Source organism: Lathamus discolor, chromosome 12 (genome assembly GCF_037157495.1).
Source record: "Lathamus discolor isolate bLatDis1 chromosome 12, bLatDis1.hap1, whole genome shotgun sequence".
Lineage (NCBI taxonomy): Eukaryota > Metazoa > Chordata > Aves > Psittaciformes > Psittacidae > Lathamus > Lathamus discolor.
The window spans coordinates 1,198,701-1,221,000 of record NC_088895.1 but is presented as its reverse complement, the minus strand read 5'-3'; the positions used below and the strand labels follow the sequence as shown (position 1 = coordinate 1,221,000).

The 22,300-nt window shown below is 55.4% G+C and overlaps 1 protein-coding gene across 5 annotated transcripts in view; it reads left to right on the top strand.

Moving 5' to 3' along the window:
* OSBP2 (oxysterol binding protein 2) overlaps window positions 1-22,300 on the top strand; it is an 82,337-nt gene that overhangs the window by 20,476 nt on the left and 39,561 nt on the right. For 4 of the 5 annotated variants that reach the window (XM_065692158.1, XM_065692160.1, XM_065692159.1 and 1 more), the window contains one exon: window positions 3,919-4,127. In XM_065692158.1, the coding sequence (XP_065548230.1) occupies window positions 3,919-4,127 (209 nt within the window). Of the gene's footprint in view, window positions 1-3,918; window positions 4,128-12,364; window positions 12,440-22,300 lie in introns of those variants that run through there. The other variant, XM_065692162.1, reaches the window with a different exon arrangement.

Genomic DNA, 22,300 nt, shown 5'->3' with positions numbered 1-22,300 from the left:
TGTTCCTCACCTACGCTCTAAACTCAGACGTGGGCAGGAAGCTTTGTAAAGCATCAGCTGCCTGGTGTGAGCTGTGACAGCTCAAGAGAGCACTGAGGGGATGGAAACCCCCGCGAGGCTGCACGGCAGCAGCAGCAGGTTTCCCTGTGAATGCCATTTAAACTGGAATGGTTCCTGGCTGGCAGGCAGGGAGCAGGCAGCTGAGGGACAACCTGGAGAAGCCTTGCGTGTCTGGCGGTGCCTGCTGCCAGGGCTGCACTCGCAGCAGATTCCTGTTCAAACACTCGGCGCTGCTTTCCCAAGGGAAGGATGCTCGGGTGGCTGCTTGGGAGCGTGCTGGCTCCAGCATCCCTGCTCTCACCAGCGTGAATTCCCCGAAGTGCATGGTCAGGGGCTTGGAGGTTCAGGTGCAGCCTGTCATGGATGTGCCCAAATGTGCTTGTGGAGCAACCATGGTGAGCAAAGCCCTTGGGTGAAGGATGTGCAGGAATAGAACAGGAGAACCTGTGAGGCCTTGAGTGCTGCTCACCCTGTGGTCACCAAGGCTGTCAGGGGAGGTGGGCATGGATACAGGTTTGAGCCCTGCAGTGACCTCTTTGCTGGAGAGCAAGTGGCTTGGGGAGTGATAAGGTGGGGATTGAAGGTGCAGGCACTGGAGCTGCTCTCAGGTCTCCCCTTCAGGAGCCTTCTCTTGTCCAGGCTGCCCCAGCCCAGCTCTCTCAGCCTGGCTCCAGAGCAGAGCTGCTCCAGCCCTCGCAGCATCCCCATGGCCTCCTCTGCACTCACTCCAACAGCTCCATCTTAGCAGATAAATCCCAGGAGCACCCATTGTGCTTCTTTGCTGTACGTGAGCCGTGGCTGGGAGCAGGGTGTGAGCTCTGGAGCTCTCCATTTCTTGCTGTATCCCATTAACTTCCCACAGAGCCACACAGCTGTAATTAAAATATCCCTGTGAGTGTCTTGCCAGCGTCTACAGGTAAATGTTGGGCTGTTGTGATATAGCTGAAAGCAAAGCTGTGGAGCTTGGAGATGAAAACCAGCTTATTCTGTACGTTCCCCCCTTCTTCTCTTGGCTCTGTTTATCAGTCTGTCTTCAGAGCTCTTACAAAGGAGTTTCAGGGTTTTATATATAGAAAGATGTCTTGGAGCATCTTTTGCATAGCGCTGGCGGCCTGAGCAGCCTCAGAGCTGGAAAGCAGGGCTTTACATGGTGACTTGCTGTTCTCTGATTGCACTGTGCTGTGTGGCTCATCTGTCAGGCTGCAGAGTAGGAGTTGCTAAAATTAAGACTCCAGGAGTTCTATAGCAAAAGCCTTTTTAAGTACCTGATGCTGAGGAGTTGTCTTGTCAAGCTCTGTATGTTTAGGTTTGTGGTATGAAAGCAGCTGGAGCAGCTTTTCAGCTGTTTTCAGAGCAGCATCCTCTGATCGGTGTATGCAGGAATTGGGATCCCTGCATGCTGCCAGAGGAGATTTGGCTGCTGAAATAGGGACCTGCTGGCATCGTGACAGTGCATTGATGCTTTTAGAGTAAGAAATCTTTCTGGGGATTCATAGAATCCCAGCCTGGCTTGTGTTGGGAGGAACCTTAAAGCTCCTCCTGTTCCAACCCCTGCCACGGGCAGGGACCCCTTCCACTGGAGCAGCTTGCTCCAAGCCCCTGTGTCCAACCTGGCCTTGAGCACTGCCAGGGATGGGGCAGCCACAGCTTCTCTGGGCACCCTGCGCCAGCGCCTCAGCACCCTCACAGGGAAGCCCCATTCCTGCCCCAGGAGGGATTTGGGGAATAAACCGTGCTGTGCAGTTGATGGCCAGAGTCTGAGCTACGTTCCCAGCGGAGCCTGTGCCTTAGCTGGTACCTCAGGACTCGCATGGAGCTGCCCTGGGGCTCTGAGTGTCTCGCTGCTGGGCTCTGGGGAAGGGGTTTTGTTCACCCAGGTCATCGGCTTCCTCCTTGCTGGATGTTCTTTACTCCTCCTGCTTTCTAACACCCACAGGTAACCTTTATCCTGTGTTCAGGAGATGCAGGGCATCTCTTGTGCCATTGGCAAGCACTCCCTGCAAGGCGGTCCTCTTCATCCTCCCCCTGCACGGTTCTCGTTATAGACCTCTGAGGGCAAATCCGTCACAGAATCATGGAATGGTTTGGATTGGAAGAGGCCTTCAGAGCTCTTTTAGTCCAACCCCTGCCATGGGCAGGGACATCTTCAACTAGATCAGGTCAGCCAGAACCTCGTCCAGCCTGGGTAGGGGTAAGGTTGATTGGAGTGTAGTGATAGGATGAAGGGCACTGAGCGTGCTGGGGACACGTCTCACTGACCTGGGACTGTAGCCAAACAGAACAAATCCGTCAAGTCTTGTGCTCAGGTCTTGGGGTGCTGCTGTGGGATCTGCCTCTCATGGTGAGCTCAGGCCATGAGCACCTCCAGGCACTTTGTCCTTACCAAAATAGGGGCTGTGGCAATAGGACAAGGAGTGATGGGTTTAAACTGAAATAGGGGAGACAGCTGAGCTCTCAGGCAGAAGCTCTTCCCTGTGAGGGTGCTGAGGCGCTGGCCCAGGGTGCCCAGAGAAGCTGTGGCTGCCCCATCCCTGGCAGTGCTCAAGGCCAGGTTGGACACAGGGGCTTGGAGCAAGCTGCTCCAGTGGAAGGGGTCCCTGCCCCTGGCAGGGGTTGGAACTGGAGGAGCTTTAAGGTTCCTTCAGCCCAAACCTGGCTGGGATGATTCTGTGATGAGCTTTGCGAGGGAACAGCAAAAAAATCCCAGATACTCATCTGCCTCCACCTCTGTGCCCTGAGCCCAGGTTTAACCTCCCTTTGGCTCCGTTGCAGCCAGCCCAGGTCCTCTCCCATATGTGCAGCGCTGGGATTATTGCCGGCAGCGCAGGGTCAGGAGATGTGCCTGGGCTGTGTTACACAAGAGCGGAGCTGCTGGTGGTGCTGAGCAGGTCCACCCCATCGGCAGCGCTCCTCAAGGGCACCCCCGCCTCCTGCCTCTCCCCATGCACACAGAGGAGTCGCTGGTTGTTGGCTCAGGGCTGGGTCAGGTGCCTGCCTCGTGTCGGGGTGCTGATGGATGGGGATTGGTTTCTGTGCAGATTGGCATGGGAATGGAGCTTGCAGAACAAAAACCTGGGCTGAAATGGTGTTCTGGGTGGGAGAGCAGGGCTGGGAATGTGACCGGCGCTGATTGAGTGAAGTCACCTTGGAGACCTCTGTTTTGTGTAGAGGAGAAAATCATTTTAGCAGCTCTCTGAAGGGGGAAGTAATCCCTCCTGGGAACACATCAGTGTGTGCTGCATCACAAAGAGGGTGACTTTGGAAGTGAGAATCAGAGCTTGATTTCATTTGGTGCCAGTTCACTCCCCTCCCGCACACAAATGTAGCAGGGCTGTGCGCTGGGTTTGAACTTAACCTATGGTCCCTACAGGCCCTTGTCCCAAGCCCCTCTCCAGGTTTCCTGGTGCCCCTTTAGGCACTGGAGCTGCCCTAAGGTCTCCCCTTAAGGAGCCTTCTCTTCTCCAGGCTGGACAAGTCTGTGACTCTATGCATTTTGGCAGTATTAAAGGTGTTTAAATTAACAGCTGATTGAGGACTTGTGTTGCTTCCATTTGCCTTTCACATGGCGATCTTTACATGCAGGATCTTAGCACACCAGCTCCATTGCCCTTCTCTGGCCCTGCTCCAGCACCTCAATGTCTGTCTTGTAGTGAGGGGCCCAGAGCTGAACACAGGATTCGAGGTGCCCCAGCCCGTCCCCTTTCTTGTGCTGCAGGAGCCTGTCTGACTGTGGTGGCTCTGCTGTCCTTACCTCCTGCTGGGCTCGTGTCCGTGGGTCTCTGTGGTGTGGCCGGGTGCTCTGGGGACAGGCTGGGTGCAGGGGGGCTGACGCTTCCTTTTCCCTCTGTTCCTCTGCAGGACGCAGGCAGAAATGGCCCACACGTGTCGCGGGACCATCAACCTGTCCACGGCTCACATCGACACGGAGGACTCCTGTAACATTGTGCTTTCCAATGGGGGAAGGACCTACCACTTAAAGGCCAACTCGGAAGTGGAGAGGCAGCGCTGGGTCACGGCCCTGGAGCTGGCCAAAGCCAAAGCCATCCGCATGAGGAACAACCAGTCAGGTAGAGGCCATGACCCTGCAGCTGGGTCCTCTCTAAAACCTCCTTGTAAAGCAGTGCTTTTGTGCTTGCCAACTCGTGCAGAAAGCCTGGCAGATCCTGTGTCATACATGATTAAACAGAGCTGGTGGTGTCACACAGACACAAAGGGTTCTAAACAACATTGTGTGCACCAAACGTCATCTCCTCTGGTTGTGCAGCATTGGGCTGGTCTGCAGAGTCCCTGGTGCTGGCTGTAAGCTGTAGAGGACCAGTCAAAATGAGCTGATGATGATGCTTCTCATGGCAGGATGGATGTGTCTGTCTCCCAGAGACTCTGTGTTGATATGTGTGGATGGGGGATGCTGGAAGAGGCACCACAGGGAGCACCAGTTCACAGCGGGGTGCTGGAGCCGTGCGTTCCGCATTCACCTAGGGCTCAGGGGAGTTTGGCAGATGGATGACACACACATGTAGCTGAGCTGTCTTTCTCTGTGCACATTCCTCCTTCTCCGTACACCACCTTGCTGTGGGGTGGGGGTTATTGCTGTCCATTTGGAATGGCTGTGATCTGTAAGGCTGTCCCAGTGCCGTGCCTGTGACACAGCTCCTCCCCAGGGTGTCATTGCTGCTGCTCGTTGTTTGATGGCTCTGTTCAGTGCTGATCAGTGTTACAGAAGTATTTCAGTGTTCATAACTCTTCTGGGACTAACAATTGGTTTTCTTCCAGAAGCTAGCACTGCTTCCAGTAGCTGAAAGGAAAAGCAAACCAGGCCCTGTACAAGAGAGTTGATGTCGGTTGTTACATCAGCTGTGCTTTTTGTAATGCTCTGCCTGAAATGAAAATGTAGCTTCAGAAAATGCCCCAAATATTTTAGGAAGCGGGTCGGTGAGGCTGAGACCAGATACTGTACCATGCCAGGCCCTGGAGCACGGCTTGGAGCTGCTTTGGTTCAGTGCTTATGGAGCATCTCCCCGTCCTGGTCCGGGTTAGAGCTTGGGGACACTTGCAGGTGCCGCTCTGTGCTATGGACTGCAGGGAATACGGATACATAAGTCAAATATTTTGCAGCTCAGCATTCCAGGGAAGGTTGGGGTTGGTTCAGTGCATCCGTGCAAACCTGTGCTTCCCCAGGGGCACTGCTGCTGCCGGTGCACTGAGCCCACTGCGCGCCGTGGCTGTGTGGATGGAGGCTGCTCTGTAACGTGCTGGCTTAGAAAATCACACAGTCAGCATCAAATCCGTGTGACCATGGCGCATTCATGTTTTTGTCCATGTGCCAGTGGGACTGTCCCTTGGGATGCTGGCTGCCGGGGGCAGAGTCTGTGCTTGATGTCATGTGTTGTACAGAGCAGCACAAAGCCGGAGCGCCAGCGGGTTGACTTGCATGAGAGCAAACCCCTGGTCCTGGATGATGTGGTCCGACTTGTGTCTCCTCAGCCAGCCCTCAAGGTCACGCAGAGGTTGAGCACTGTGTGAGCCACTTCCCTGCTTCCCCTCGCTGTTCCAGTGTGCCGTGTTCCGGGGCACTGGTGTCTGTGGGACTGACATGCAGTATTGTGAGCTCTGCTCCTCTGAGCTCCAGCTCTGGGATGTGTGGAAATATCAGTGGAGAGGGCAGCTCCTGGGCAGAGTTTTGCCTGGCAGAGCATGAGGTTGTGCCAGGTCACAGCTGGGATGGCTGCCGGTCCCGGGAATGCCATGTATCCCACAGCGGGAAGCACGTCCTAAGCTGGGTGGGTGTTTGGAAAAGGATCTTGTGTGTGGGAGGGGTTGGAAGGGCTTCACCTTCCCCTTGCTGGGCATGGGGTGATGGGGGGGTGCCGGGGCAGCTGCAGGGCGGCAGTGCTGCTCCTGGAGCCAGGCACAGTCAGTGTGGGTGGTGTCTTTACATCTAAACAGCAGGCACAGAGACTTCCTGTCCTAAGGCTCCGACTTCCGAACTGCAGGCAGCTGGGGCCGTGCTTCCCGGGAAGGGTGGTGCAGCAGCGGAGCTTGTTCTGGCACGGCCTCACCGTTGTGCTGACTCAGCTCTTTGCAGTGATCCAGGCCAGGGAGGAGTGGGAGATATAGACCAACCCAAAAGCCTGTTTTTCCAGGCTTTTCTGAGCTGCTCCGAGGGGATAAGACACTGTAAACAGGCGCTGAGCCCTTGTGCTGTGCAGTTGGAGCTGGGGACAGCCGTGGTTTACTTTAAACTCCAATGTGCACCAAGCTGATGCTGTTTTGTCCCAGTTAGAGATCTTTCAGTTAAGGAAAACCAGGAATGTGTGTTAGGTTCACTTGAGTCTAAATCAAATTCCCAGTGCAAGGAGGGGGCATTGATGGCTCTGGGTGGCCAGAAGACTGGGAGAGCAGTGCAGGGGATAGGTGAGGAGAGCAGTGAAGCAGGTTTGCTTCTAACGCTGCCTGTCCTGCTGGGGAAGGACATGAGGAGCATCCTTATGGATGCTCCAGGCTGCTGGAGAGGGCTGGGTTCCAGTCAGCTGCTGCTGAGGTGTCTCTGCTGCTGAGCCCCGTGGCAGTCTCACGTGTGGAGCAGCTTTTCAGCATGCAAGGAGCATCCAGGAGAGGGAAGGGGATGTCCTTTGGAGTGACAGAATTGCAGAATCCCAGCCTGGTTTGCGTTGGAAGGGACCTTAAAGCTCCTCCAGTCTGAGCCCCTGCCATGGGCAGGGACCCCTTCCACTGGAGCAGCTTGCTCCAAGCCCCTGTGTCCAACCTGGCCTTGAGCACTGCCAGGGATGGGGCAGCCACAGCTTCTCTGGGCACCCTGGGCCAGCGCCTCAGCACCCTCACAGGGAAGCACAACAGGTTAAGGTCACCCTTAAGCTCCCAAGCCCCTGCCAGGAGACTGGGGAGCCTCAACAAGCCCTCTGAGGCGCCTTGGTGTTCATCCCCCCTTCAAGGAGCCAGTACAACTCCAGCCCCATGCTGAACCCTTCCCTCTCACAGCCACATTCATTTGTTCTTGCAGGAGCAATGTCTAAGCCAGTTTTGACACCCCAGGAGGTACAAGCAACCTGGCTTCTCTCCTTGCATCCAGAAGGGCCAGGGTGTTTGTGTGGAACGAGTTCATTAAAAGCACAGAAAGCAAAGCCAGGTAACTTGAAATGTAAGGGTGAGCCCCACCTGGGGCTCTACTGAAGATACAACATGGTCCAGTGAGAGCTGGAGTTCTCTGGTCATCTGTGGCTCTGCAGACACCAGGGGGTCCTCGCTGCTTTCCTCTTGGGATTGGTGGGGTGTAGGACTGGCACATGGTGTTAACTGCAGATATCCTGACTGGAGGAGACTATTTTGGGATGAATGAAGAGTGTTTTCCCCCTGTGGTTCTCTTGCAGTGAGCAGACAGGAAAGCGCTGGTGCCTGCCCTGCTGGCTGGTGCCTGCCCTGCTGGCTGGTGCCGTGTGCTCAGAGGAGCTGCTCCCACAGCCCTGGGTTTCATTTCTATTTCTAAGAAACATCAAACCCCCCACAAGATGGGAGACTTTGCTGTTCCCTCCTGCTGTAACTCAAGGAGCTCTGGTTTCCCCTGTACCCGCTGCGTAGCCAGGACTATTTTGGTCAGGAGCTGTGAGCAGGGGCACAGGGACGTGCTGATGGATGTCACCGGAGGAAGATCATGTCCTCATCCTGCTTCACTGGTGAGAAACTGGCCTGCTGATACTGGGGATTAGTGGCAGAAAGTGAGAGTAGAGGCGAGCTGCTCTCCTCTGTTACCACGTGGGGTGTAATTCCTCCGGGATAAAGGTACAGTGTAAGTCAGGACAGAAGGGGCTGGGTGGGCAGCTCAGCTCCAGCCTCTGCTCAGCCCCGGCTGCTGTTCCTTCTCCTCCTGGATGGGCTTAGAGTGTGTTGGTGAAGTTGGAGGAAACTTGATTTGCTCACAGGGTTCCCAGCTCTGTCACCCCATGGAGAGTCAGATGCCTTTAACCACCCTCTGGTCCCACTGCTGTGAGCTCCTGGGGTAATTCCAGCCTTCCCACTCCCCACACTGCACCCACATTGGCCCTTGGATTTTTGTCAGCTCGTGCATCAGCCTCTGGACAACGTTGAGTTTGGAGAGTGGGGGCAAAGAAACACTTTTATCTGCTCCTTGTGCTCACTCTTCTCTGCAGCTGTGCTCCGGAGGATGTGAACTTACAAGTATTTGCTGACTGTGGTCAGTATTCCTTTCTCATGGCAGTAAAAATATCCTTTAGGACAGTAACATACTAGCAGCTCCCAGTGCCTAAAGGGCTACAGGAAAGCTGGAGAGGAGCTTTGGACAAGAGCCTGTAGGGACAGGACAAAGGGAATGGCTTGAACCTGCCCGAGGGGAGACTGAGATGAGATCTTAGGAATATTCTGGCTCCTGGGCATCTCATGAGGAATGGAAAGGCTCTGCCAAGGAAGGGAGGAGTTTTGGGGCTGGGATGTGCAGGAGATGGCTGTGGCCCTCCACATCTGCTGCAGCTGAATGCTTGGGGTGTCGCAGGCGATGGGACCATCAGCAATTGCCCTAAACATGGGGGGTTATGAAGCATTGAGTTCCTTTTAAATCCAGGGGTTGAAGTGGTCTGAACACATGCGTGATGTGGTCTGGGAAAGTCAAGTGACAGGAAGAACAAGAAGTGGTTTTCCGTTGTTGCTGCTTTTAGAGTGTGTCTGACCAGCCTGGGAATGCTTCCTAACCCGAGGGCGTTGCAGGCCTTGGGGTGGAAGCCCAGGGTGGTGGGTACTTGAGCAGGCAGTGTGAGTGCTGGAGCTGGTGAGATCCTGATGGATGTGCATTCAGCAGAGATGGGCTATAGTCAGTCTGAGGTCTGTACAGCCTCCAGTTGCAGTGCAGTGCAGATGTGGCGGGGAGCGGAGAAATCTTTAGGAATCTCCCTGTATTTCACAAGCCAGGAAATACCTGGTTGGAATCCTCTTGCCACTGTTTTGCACTTGCACGTGGGGATGGAGTTACCCAGGCCATGCGCGTACCTCCTGGGGTGGGCGCTGCTCTGGCCCTTGTTTCCCAGGCACAGCACTCTGATCTCTGTGATCCTGTTGCAGGTGGAATCTGTGCTGATGGTTTAGAGGGAAGGAACACCGAAAATGTGGCTTATGTAACAGCACAGATTCAACATTCCAGCAGGAGCTCAGCGGGGACTGTGGAATTGAGGCCACCTCCGCTGCAGTGAGCGAAGGAGCTGGTGTGCAGGGATGGGAGAGGGTTTGTGTGTGACAGCAGCAGCGAAAGGCAAGGGAAACACTGGCAGAATCATGGAGTCCTGGGATCCCAGCCTGTTTGGGTTGAAAGGGCCTTAGAGCTCAACCTCCTGCCACGGGCAGGGACCCCTTGCACTGGAGCAGCTTGCTCCAAGCCCCTGTGTCCAACCTGGCCTTGAGCACTGCCAGGGATGGGGCAGCCACAGCTTCTCTGGGCACCCGGTGCCAGCGCCTCAGCACCCTCCCAGGGAAGAGCTTCTGCCTAAGAGCTCAGCTCAGTCTCCCCTCGGGCAGGTTCAAGCCATTCCCCTTGGCCTGTCCCTACAGGCCCTTGTCCCAAGCCCCTCTCCAGGTTTCCTGCAGCCCCTTTAGGCACTGGAGCTGCTGTAAGGTCTCCTGTGGAAAAAAAGCCCACTATTGTGTGTGGAATGGTACTGGGGCAGCAGTCCATGTTAGCATTGCAAGCGTGTGGTGTGCAAGTGGGGTTTAGATGTGGGATGGACAGTGATGTCCAGCTCCACTGCATCTGCAGGACGTGCTCCTGCTCCTGCCCGATGGCACTGGAATATCCCCACCACCCCATTGTCCTGGGGGAGCAGGAGGCAAAGGGAACCCTGGTGCTCTGCTTCCCGAGCTGTCACCCTGCACTTGGGTGCTCTTGGCAGGTTGTGCTTCAATTCCTGACACGCTTCAGGGCTCCTGATCTGCAGCTGCTGGAGCAGGCTGTGAGCTGTGAGCTGTGCCTGGGGCAGTGACTGACCCTGCCTGGGCCCCCGGAGCTGCTCATGCAGCAGCTTGGGCTCTGATGCACTCAGTGCTACAGGTGAGGCTGCCTTCATAAACCCCCTAAAAATAACCCCCGAGGAGCGTGACAGTGCAGAGGAGGGGAGGGGTGAGGAGCTGCAGCAGCAGCGTGGGGAGGAGCCGCTGCCCCCACGCTGGTGCTTGGGAAGATGCTCCTGCAGGAGGAGGGGGATGGAGTGTGCAACGCGAGGATGCTGGCCGACAACGGAGCCTTGGGGTGCTGGGTGAGCACACGGGGTCTGCGAGGTGTCGCTGGCTCTGGGGTGTGTACAGCATCCTGGGTGGAGTTGGTTTTACCGTGATCTCAAAGGAAACTTTGACACTGACTGAGGGACGCGGAGCTGCTGGAGCGAGGGCAGAGGAGGCCACGGGGATGCTGCGAGGGCTGGAGCAGCTCTGCTCTGGAGCCAGGCTGAGAGAGCTGGGCTGGGGCAGCCTGGACAAGAGAAGGCTCCTGAAGGGGAGACCTGAGAGCAGCTCCAGTGCCTGAAGGGGCTGCAGGAAACCTGGAGAGGGGCTTGGGACAAGGGCCTGTAGGGACAGGCCAAGGGAGAACGGCAGCTCACATCTTTGCTGGCCTTGGTGAACCATCCTGGTGCTCATCCCACCATTTGCCTTGTCCTTTGGAGAGCGGGTGCACTTGAACATTCCCAGCTTGTCACCAAGGAATTGCCTCCGTGGCTCTCTCCTGGCCTGCAGATTGTATTCCCTGAGATCTTAAAAATCCCTGTTCCTGCGTTGGTGGCAGAAGTGGGAAGGATGATCCGTGCCATTCCTTCTCTGCTGCCCTGGCTAATATTAGCTTGATTTGTCATTTCGGTATCCTTAAAACCAGAGTTGGGATGAAAGTCAGCGCAGATGGTCCCTTCTATTGACCGCAAGTGCAGGGGTGCTGATTCTAATGCTCTGCCTGGGTTGAAGTTTAACTTGCTGCTATGCTTGCAGCTCTGCATGGTTGAGGCCCGTGACCTGCTCGCACACCCCGGCTCTCGCTGCCTCTCATGCCTTGAGCTGTTGCCAAGCACTGAGGATGGATGTTCGTTACTTACATGTTGAAGCCAGGCACGTTTCACCTGTAGGGAGTTTTTAGTGCAGTTTTTAGAATCACAGAATCCCAGCCTGGTTGTGTTGGAAGGGACCTTCAAGCTCCTCCAGCTCAACCCCTGCCACAGGCAGGGACCCCTTCCACTGGAGCAGCTTGCTCCAAGCCCCTGTGTCCAACCTGGCCTTGAGCACTGCCAGGGATGGGGCAGCCACAGCTTCTCTGGGCACCCTGTGCCAGTGCCTCAGCACCCTCACAGGGAAGAGCTTCTGCCTAAGAGCTCAGCTCAGGCTCCCCTCGGGCAAGGTTCAAGCCATTCCCCTTGGCCTGTCCCTACAGGCCCTTGTCCCAAGCCCCTCTCCAGGGTTCCTGCAGCCCCTTTAGGCACTGGAGCTGCTCTCAGGTCTCCCCTTCAGGAGCCTTCTCTTGTCCAGGCTGCCCCAGCCCAGCTCTCTCAGCCTGGCTCCAGAGCAGAGCTGCTCCAGCCCTCTCAGCAGCTCCATGGCCTCCTCTGCCCTCGCTCCAGCAGCTCCACGTCCCTCTTGTGCTGCTGCCCCAGAGCTGGATCAGGGCTGCAGGGGTGTCTCCCCTTCATGCAGCAGAGGGGCAGGATCCTCTCCCTGAGCTGCTGCTCATGCTCTGGGCGTGCAGCCCCGCACACAGTGGGGTTCTGGGCTCAAGTGCTGTGTGTTCATGGGGAGCTTCTCAGTAGGTTCTCTAATGAGGACTTTCATCTCCGGGAACTCCAGGGGGAGCGTTTCCAGCTCACGTCAGCACTTCCCTGGATTTCAGTGTTATTTTTAGGCCTCTGAAACTCCCAAGTGCTGCTTTTTTTCACTGGCACGGAAAAAGCCTGTTGGAGGAAGCTCAGTTTTGACCTGACAATAACAACAATAGTTCCTGATTAGAAATGAGTCAGTCTGGGATGAGCCTGTGATGAGATGAAAGCTGATCCCTCCAGGAAGCCTGCAGCACGTCCCTGGGGGCTGGCTGGGCAGCGGTGCAGGCGGCAGAGCTGGTCCACACCGAGCAGTGGAGGACAGGAAGGAATCCCTGCTGCAGCGTGGGTTGTGTCGCATGGAGCAAGTCAGCTCCTGCCCTACACCCCTGTGCCAGTGCCTCAGCACCCTCCCAGGGAAGAGCTTCTGCCTGAGAGCTCATCTCAGTCTCCCCTCGGGCAGGTTAAAGCCATTCCCCTTGGCCTGTCCCTACAGCCACTGATGAAGAGGATGCTGTGATTCAGGATGCAGCACAGGGTTGCTGGTGGTTTGGTCCATGCTCTGTGCCAAGGTAGGGCAACAGGAGAGGGTTTATCCTCCTCTGACACTCTCTTCCATGCAGCCCTGACTCCGGTGAACACTCATCAGGATTTGCCCTGAGGCTCCCCAGCTCCTGCATGGCAGACATCCCTGCAGAGAGCCTGGTGCTGAAGGTATTTGCTTGCTGATGCTTGATGGATGGCTTCCAGGAGAGGGGTTTGGCAGCCAGACGCTGCTCCAATGCTCTGCATGGGTCAGGAGAGTAGCTCCCATGGGGGGGGAGCGCTGCTACTCCTACCCCCAGCATCGCAGCTCTTTCCCTGGGGCCAGGTTGGCTCCGGGTGCTCAGAGCCCAGGGGTACCCCGTGATGGCATCAGAACAGTGCACACTGAGCTGCCGGGGTGGACACGGCTCCTCCAGCCGGGCTGTGCTGGCATCTTGTGGTGCTTTGTGCTCCTGCAGCGCCTGGCTCCTGGCGTTGGAATCAGCTTGGCTGTTGACAGATGTTCCTTTGGGGTCCAGCTTGGGAAACAGATGATTCTTGTGTTGCTGAGGAGTGTTTCAGTTCAAATGAATGTGCTGGGAAGTGAAGGTCAGCGGTGAGAGGGTAGGATGGTTCTGTCTTTGTGTTCTGCTCAGGTTTGGTTTTATTGCAAGGAAATCTTTCCTGGATAGTTACATGTGGCCTCTTTCACTGGCTCCATTGGCAAGAGATGGATGGATGGATGGATGGATGGATGGATGGATGGATGGATGGATGGATGGATGTGCTGCTTCTGCCAGGCAGCAGTGGAGGGGTGTCTGCTGGGGCCTGGTTTGGGTTGGAAGAGACCTTAAAACTCCTCCAGTCCCAGCCACTGCCACGGGCAGGGACCCCTTCCACTGGAGCAGCTTGCTCCAAGCCCCTGTGTCCAACCTGGCCTTGAGCACTGCCAGGGATGGGGCAGCCACAGCTTCTCTGGGCACCCTGTGCCAGCGCCTCAGCACCCTCACAGGGAACAGCTTCTGCCTAAGAGCTCAGCTCAGTCTCCCCTCGGGCAGGTTCAAGCCATTCCCCTTGGCCTGTCCCTACAGGCCCTTGTCCCAAGCCCCTCTCCAGGTTTCCTGCAGCCCCTTTAGGCACTGGAGCTGCTCTCAGGTCTCCCCTTCAGGAGCCTTCTCTTGTCCAGGCTGCCCCAGCCCAGCTCTCTCAGCCTGGCTCCAGAGCAGAGCTGCTCCAGCCCTCGCAGCATCCCCATGGCCTCCTCTGCCCTCGCTCCAGCAGCTCCAGGTCCCTCTTGTGCTGCTGCCCCAGAGCTGGATCAGGGCTGCAGGGGGGGTTTCCCCAGAGCAGGGGGTAAATCACCAATCAATCCTATATGTATTTATATATGTATAATCGTCTACAATGGAAATTAGTGGTGTTTTGGCTGCTTTCAGGCAGGTTTATATTCAAGATTCATTTTATTTCTCACTTGTGTAGGTAAATACGGGTGTTATTGGAGCATCACTCTTTAGAAAGGCAGGCTTCTGGGGCGTTGTGAGGAACACCCAGCATTCCAGGAAGAGTTTTAAAGTCAAATGGTAATTAAAACCTACAGAAAGGAAGCAGGTTATGGAGATGTGATGATGCCTTCCAACACTGGAGGTTTCTGCTAGGGGAAGGGTGGCCCTTTCCTCCATGTGTCTGCAGGGGGCAGAGATGCTCCCTTCGGTGTGGAGCAAGAAAATCACTTGGGTGCTGGGAATAACCAACTCCGTGCCTGCAAATGAGTTCTAGAGCAGGGGCATGTGGAAACAGCATTTTCAGGGCAGTGTTTGACAGGTCTGTGTCAGGACAACTCTGTTATACCATAATAGTTATTCTAATGAGTGCCTTGTACAGGATCCCATTGCGTGCAGAAGCCCCCCGAGTTATTTGAAGGTGCTTTGCCATGCTGGCTTCTGTATGGCTTGAAGTGAGGACTTGGAATGTGGTGAGGAGCCTGTCCGTGTGTGGCTGTTGTTGCTCTCCAGCGCCCCAGGAGAGGTCTTGGTGCTCTCCCAAACCCAACTAGCTGGGATGTCCAAAGTTCCTGCTTTCTCTGAGCCTGTTCCGTGCCTGCTGTGTGCTGGGGCAGTGCAGGACAGCGAGAGGAGGAGGAGGGAAAGGAGGAGGAGGAGGAAGAGGAGAAGGAGGAGGAAGAGGAGAAGGAGGAGGGAAAGGAGGAGGAGGAGGAAGAGGAGAAGGAGGAGGGAAAGGAGGAGGAGGAGGAAGAGGAGAAGGAGGAGGGAAAGGAGGAGGAGGAGGAAGAGGAGAAGGAGGAGGAAGAGGAGAAGGAGGAGGCATCTCCCAGCCCCGAGTGCTGGGGGAATGAGATCTACAGAGAGGAGAGGGAACGGAAAGGGAAGCAATGAGGAGATGGAGCCTGCAGAGAGCATCCCAGGGGAACCGTCACCTCTGGTCGCATCCCTCCAGGTGTGATCTCCCAGCACACGTCCCCTCCTCGCGGAGCCGCAGCCTCCTGAGCCCTGGATGAGGAGGAGGTGCTGTGGGAAGCGCAGTATGTAATCCCATACCTACAGCCTCTAACGGGGCAGGAGGAGGGCTGGGCTCTGGGATGCTGGTGCTGGCTGAGTGCTGGGGCTTGCAGCTTGTGGGGCTGTGCTCCTTTCAGGTGTGCAATGGGGGCGAAAGTGTTTGAGGGAGACCTTGAAGTTGGTTGGATGCTGCAACTGATGTATAAGTTCATAAAAGGATGACTCTTCCCATGTGTGAGTGGTCTTCAGGGCTTGCAGAGGCACAGCAAGTCTTTGCATGGGGCAGCCCGTGCTCCCCACTGCACCCAGCACTGCTTTCTGCACCTAAACCAGGGGAAGGTGTTTCAACTGCTACAAATCAAGTGTTTTGCATGCATTTTTAATGGATGGGCTTGAATTGGAGTTGTTCCAGTGCCCCAGTCCCCCTGGAGCTCTGGGATTTTAAATTCACCTCATGTTTCGTGGATTGGCTTGGGAGATGGATGTGTACAGGTATAAAGATGCTCCAAACTTAAGGGCTATGGGTGCTTTCAGGGTGAGCTGAATGAGAATGGTGAGTAGAGGAAATGTCACACTAAAGAGCAGAGACCTCGGAGCTGTGCTGGGGCTCTGTGGTAGGGGTCATGCTTGGGAACACGAAGCCAGAAAACAGTTGAAGCTGAAATGCAAAACCAAAGTGGAGACCGCTTTGGTGTTGCATTTGGACAAAGGAGTCAGACTAAAACCGAACTACATCATCCCAGCAACATTCCTGCCTGGTTTGCTTCCACACCGGGTGTTTGGAAGGTGGAAGCATCAAGGTACGGGGTGTTTTTTACTATCTGATACAGTTGTCTGCAAACAGAATGGTTTGATATTGCCACTGGAGCCTGAGGGTAGAGCTCTGGTGGTCTGGGAGGCAGCGTGTGTCCCTCGGGATGCTGCATGTGCCACAGGGAGGTGGAATTTCCTCCTCTGGCTCCTCTCATTCATCGTTCCTCTCCTGGTGTTTTCCTGCTCCCCTGGGTCGCCCCTGGGTGACCAAAGCCTTTCCCACCTCTGACTCATGTACTGACTTGCCTCTCGCTCAGCAAGAAGTAACATCATGGTTTGAGTATTTCCTGTAGGAAGTAAGAAGCCATTTCATCCTGACCTCTGGAGCGGGGCTCTGGACAAGGGCCTGTAGGGACAGGCCAAGGGGAATGGCTTGAACCTGCCCGAGGGGAGACTGAGCTGAGCTCTTAGGCAGAAGCTCTTCCCTGTGAGGGTGCTGAGGCGCTGGCACAGGGTGCCCAGAGAAGCTGTGGCTGCCCCATCCCTGGCAGTGCTCAAGGCCGGGTTGGACACAGGGGCTTGGAGCAAGCTGCTCCAGTGGAAGGGGTCCCTGCCTGTGGCAGGGGTTGGGGCTGGGTGAGCTTTCAGGTCCCTTCAACCCAAACCAGGCTGGATTCTGTGAGTATGAGAGATGTGTATCCATGTGTGTGTGCATGTGTGTGTCTGCCTCTCTTCGGGTGTATGTGTACACACACTGATACATAGACACAGAGATGTATTGGCTCTGATGTTAGTGTCAGGCACAGATCCTGGCTCCATCTGGTTCTAGGAGCTGATAACAGAAATGGAAGTGCTGGTTTTGGCCTAAACCCCCCCAAGGCCTCTCCCTCCAGTTAACACTTGCTGTTCTTGTGGTGGTTGTGACATTTTCCCCTTGAAAAGTGGCTGGTTCTTCCCTAAGGCACGAACATGTCTGCAGACAAGGGAATAAATGTTTTTGCATGCATGTGCCTTGCTAGCCTGGCGTTTCCCTGCCTCCAAGGCATAGTGTGGCAATAGCTTGTTTTTTCCAGGATTTGTCCCTTTTCCACCCAGAATCTTGCAGAGTTCCTGCCTCTTTTTTATGGTATGGATACAAGGAGAGCAGTCGCAGTTTAAAAGATGGACTATGAGCCTTGCCCTCTTTGCTGTCAGGTTCTTGCAGTACAGCTAAAGGGAGAGAACTACAAGTATGAGCTCTTACTATGTGTTGGTACTTGCCAGCGTGTGGTGTCCAGCATCCCATGCTGTGGCTGTGTGTGTTACTGCCCAGCACATTGAATTTCCCTCTACAAGTGCCTGACAGGAGGATGGAGCCAGGAGGGGCTGGGCTCTGCTCCCAAGGAACAAGGGATGGGACAAGAGGAACCGGCCTCAAGCAGCACCAGGGCAGGTTTAGATGGAGCTGAGGAACAATTCCTGCCCCAGAGGGTGCTCAGGCATTGGAACAGGCTGCCCAGGGCAGGGCTGCAGGCACTGGCCCTGCAAGTGTTCACAGCCCGTGGAGACGAGGCCTCAGTGCCATGGGGCAGGGATGGCCTTGGCAGTGCTGGGGTAAAGAGCAGACTTGATGAGCTGAAAGGGCTTTCCAGCCTGGTTGGTTCCATGGTTCTATGAACTGTGACTTATGCCGCATTTCCCCCTCAATGTGCTCAAATCCCCCAGACCTGTAAAATGGGAAAGGTTGGGAAAATCCAATCATCCCACTGCGGAGGGGTGAGAAAATAGACCTCAGGAGCCATGTGGTTGTGAAACCTCTGAGGTTTTGTTCTTGAGCTGCTGGGGGATGGAAGCAGCAGCGTGAGGAAAATGTATAATGAAGTTTCAGCTACAAATAAAGAAATTCTGATGTATATTTTAAGCAAAGGGCCTAAAAATAACCTCCAGCAACATTTAAAGGGACAAGCCCCCAAATACCTTCTTCCTCCCCAAAAGAGCATCCCTTTGGTTTTCAGGCTGAATACCCAACAGCATTGCTCCAGAGGCATCTGCAGCAACACCTCCCCCAGGCAGGACTCCTGCGCTCCTGGTTTTCTTTCCCCCCCCGCTTTTTTTGGGCAGGATGCTGCCTGTTTCTGGCAGGGAGGGAGTTAAGCCTGGCTCCGTGGTGCATGCTGGTAAGAGGGTGGTTTGATGGTTGCTGTGCTCTGCTGACAGCATGTGGCAAGCATTGGTGATGGGCAGCGTGGAGCTGTAAGTGCGGCGCTGCGGCCGCCGCGCTGCTGCTGGAGAAGGACATTTGGACGTTTTCATTTCTCCTTTCTTTCTCTTTCCCTTCTTCTCCATCCTAAAGCCACGAGCCATGTCGCACACAGCCTCTGCGAGAGCGGTCCCGCTGTGGGGATGAAGGGTAGGGGCTGCTGGGAGACGGGATCCATCCGCGCCTTCTGCAACGCCGCCTGCCTGAATAAATTTCACCAGGGTTAGTGGCATTCCCGGCATCCTCCCGCCGTGCCGCAGGGATCCGGCCCGGCCTGGGCTCCTCGGGAGCGATGGAGGGGCTGCGCCAGCGGGCGAGGTGCATTCCCGGGGTGATGGGGGGTGTTTAACCCCATACAGGAGCCCCGGGACGCAGGGAGATACAGACCATGCTCTGTGCGGGTGCACTGTTGGCGTTCATGTGGCAGCAGGGATGGGACTCTGGGGAATCACGTGCAATGTCCTTCTGGGTTTGGTTTGAGGTTTGTAACGTGTGCGGCAGCTTGTTCTTTCTGCTTTGTCAGGTGTTAGAATCACCCCTGGTTCTGATTTACTGTGTTCTGCTGCTGAGGGAGTTACATTTGATGGTAGATTGTTCTTATTACGTGTCTGTAATATCACAGAGAGGAATTGGTTGTTTTATCATGGGGAAAGTGGTTCCTGCTGCAGCCTGGTCAGACCTGGTCGTGGTTTCAGTAAATCAGATGGATTTGTTCAGTTAAAGCCAAATGACTTTGCTGTTGAGGTGAAATGGGAGCTTCTTTCCTGTGACGCTGCTGAAGCACCTGGAGAGGGGCTTGGGACAAGGGCCTGTAGGGACAGGCCAAGGGGAATGGCTTGAACCTGCCCGAGGGGAGACTGAGCTGAGCTCTTAGGCAGAAGCTCTTCCCTGTGAGGGTGCTGAGGCGCTGGCCCAGGGTGCCCAGAGAAGCTGTGGCTGCCCCATCCCTGGCAGTGCTCAAGGCCAGGTTGCACACAGGGGCTTGGAGCAAGCTGCTCCAGTGGAAGGGGTCCCTGCCCGTGGCAGGGGCTGGGACTGGAGGAGCTTTAAGGTCCCCTCCAACACAAACCATTGCGGGATGATTCTGTGGTGATAATGGTGTTTGCACTGTAATCCACCCTGCCCATACTGTAGTCTGACGTCCCAGGAGGGGCAGAGATGTTCTCCAGCAGCACCTGAGTGCTGGTGAGCTGTTAATTTCAGGCTGTGTACTCTAATCTCCCGTCTGTTACCGCTCCTGAGGTTATTCCAGCCATTCCCCATTGCCAGTCCCAGGAGAGCTCAGCTCTGTCCTTTCTGGAGTGAGTGATGCTCTGTCCCGATCAGGGCTGCTTTGGGGCAGAAATCCCTGTTCCGGCCGTGCTGCTGAACACTTTGGGTGTGTTTTTCCTGGGTTGGATGCTGCGATGCAGACCAGCTCTGGGGGGTTGGCTGCTGCCTTCCAATTTGGACCACTTCTGTGTTGCTTCCTTGGTGGAGTGGCCAAACGAACCCAGACTGCTCACAGCAAAGGAGAAGGCGTGATGGGGAGAAACGAGGGTTTGCAGGATGCTCTTGACCTTCTCTGCTCTAAGGCACTGGCAGCTCAGTCCTTCCTGTGTCATGTTGAGTTGCTGTGGTGCCTAGAGGGCCTGTGCCTGCTGCACTGGTGGCACTGGGTGATGTACTCCTGGGCTTCCTGGGTGCTCACATGTCATAGTTACTCCTTCCCTGTAGTTTGGGACAATTAATAGGTTTAAGGAAGGAAAAGGGGCAAATTAGACAAAAAAAATTCTTCAGGAATCAAGTCAGCATCTCCTACAGAAATCCATTAGGAATCGTGTCACTTTGTCCTGTGTGGGTTTCATCTTGCCTCACACTAGGTGGGATCACGTTATCTCCAATGTCAAAGCTTCACCCAGTGCTGTCCTTGTTGTCAGTAGAGAACCAGCACCTCCAAGAGCTCTTCCCTTCCTCCCAAAATTGGTCACCTCTGACCCTGAGGGAAGCGTGGGCATGGATCTGCTCAGATTTGGCCATTCCATTTCTGGCTGCCCGAAGGTAGGTGAGATCATGGAATAGCTGTGGTCGAAGGGAAACGTAAAGCTGGTGTAGTCCAGCTGCCTGCGATGAGCAGGGCCATCTTCAGCTGGGGATGAGTTATCCCATCTTCTTTAGACACAAGTGTTAAGGTCACCACCACCCGTTTCCTTCTCCTCAGTGTGTGGTGTGTGAGCATGAGCCATCGCTTGAGCTGGTCCCTGCACAGTGGCCGTGCATCCCCGTCCTGCTCTCAAGCGTCACTTCACAAGAAGTTATTGTGGCTAAATGTGATTTCCTTCCCCCAGGAAAGGCAAAGGCAGGAGAAAGGCAAAGAGGTCAAATCAAAACTCAAGTGATGGGGGGTTTACAGCAGGCTTCAGATGACAGGAAGAATAGAAAAGCTTTTCTGTCAAATCCCGGTCGTTCCTCTGGTTCTCTTCTCAAGCCCTTTCTCTCGCTGGGTGATGTAAGGACACGTGTGGAACAGGAGATGTGCTCACGCAGGCGCAGCACTTTATGTAACCAGGCTTCAGTGCAGGATAAAATGCCCCAAACCAGAATCATTCTCACAAAAAGCTGAACCCAGGCTGGCTGCTGTTGTGTGGAAATGGAGGGGGAGGCGGGCGGTGGTGAAACAGTGCTGGGGCTTCTGGGAGACCTCGGGAACGACAGGGAGTGAACCCAGGGAGATGTGTCCCAAGGGAGGCTCAGGTCGGATTATTTCTGTTTTGGGACTGGGAAGGCATGAGGTGGCCTTGAGATCCCTGCAGCAGCGAGTGGCACGGAGCACAGCGCGCTTCGTTTGTTCTGAAGTTGCTAATTCAGATGTTCTCAGGGTTTTCCATAGTTCACAGAATCCCAGCCTGGTTTGGGTTGAAGGGACCTTAGAGCTCCTCCAGCTCCAACCCCTGCCATGGTCAGGGACACCTTCCGCTGGAGCAGCTTGCTCCAAGCCCTGTCCTTTGAGGACCCTAAGAGCAGTCTCCCCTCAGTCTCCCCTCGGGCAGGTTCAAGCCATTCCCCTTGGCCTGTCCCTACAGGCCCTTGTCCCAAGCCCCTCTCCAGGTTTCCTGCAGCCCCTTCAGGCACTGGAGCTGCTCTCAGGTCTCCCCTTCAGGAGCCTTCTCTTGTCCAGGCTGCCCCAGCCCAGCTCTCTCAGCCTGGCTCCAGAGCAGAGCTGCTCCAGCCCTCGCAGCATCCCCATGGCCTCCTCTGGACTCACTCGAGCAGGTCCCTGCTGAAATGAAGTCTCTGCCCTTTCTCACTGTCTGTGGGACTGATGCCCTCTCAGCCCCTTTCCCCTTCATTTGTAGGGTTCATTCAAATGGTTCCTGCTTGGTAGGAAGAGGATGCGCCCCAAGGGCATGCAGGTGCTGGTCGGTTTGGATGCACTGCCAGTGCTGGCGGTGCAGGATGGGTGCCAGAGCAGTTTGGCACGAGGCAGGAGGTGTTCTCCTTGGAGCTCATGGGCAGCAGTCACTAATAATCTGGGTTTATTAGCTGTGGCTTAAATACAAAGCAGAGTAATTAGGGTGGAAGTGGTCCCCTTGCCAGGCTGAGGGTGTGATTAGAGACCAGAAATGCACTTATAGAACTGGAGAGGAGTTGAGCTTCCAGCTCCATCTGAATGCTCTGCCAAGAGGGGCCCTGTGCACAGCAGAAATGGAATTCTGTAGTTTATTCCTTTACTAGTGACAAGGCTGCACTGAGCCAGCACAGCACAAGAAGATGCTGCATCTCAGCGGCTGACCTTCTCCGGTCCTTGCTCTTCCCCAGGCAAGCCTGGGCTGAGGGCTGCTGACAGCAGAGAGAATCCAGAGGTGAACTCCTGCTTCAGAGGATCTTGCTGCAGTAAATCATCCATAGTAGTGCTGTGTCAAGAGCAGTGTGTGGCCAGCCCCAGCAAGCTGCTGCCATCCTGCTTTGTGATCCTGCAGAGCTTGTTGAGGCTCCTGGGTCACCTGGCAGGGGCTTGGGAGCTTAAGGGTGACTTTAACCTGTTGTGCTTCCCTGTGAGGGTGCTGGGGCGCTGGCACAGGGTGCCCAGAGAAGCTGTGGCTGCCCCATCCCTGGCAGTGCTCAAGGCCAGGTTGGACACAGGGGCTTGGAGCAAGCTGCTCCAGTGGAAGGGGTCCCTGCCCGTGGCAGGGGCTGGATCAGGAGGAGCTTTAAGGCCCCTTCCAACCCAAACTGGGCTGGGATTCTGTGGTTCTGTGAGCTCTGAATGTGTGACAGGGCCCTGGCTCGAATCTGTCACTGAGTGGAACTGCTGAAATCACCTTTCCCTTGTAGGAGCTGTGCTGGGGCTGTGTGCCCATTCCTGATCGCTCTTGTGTCCCCTTGGAGCAGAACACGGCTTTGTGCACTGCCTGCTCTGG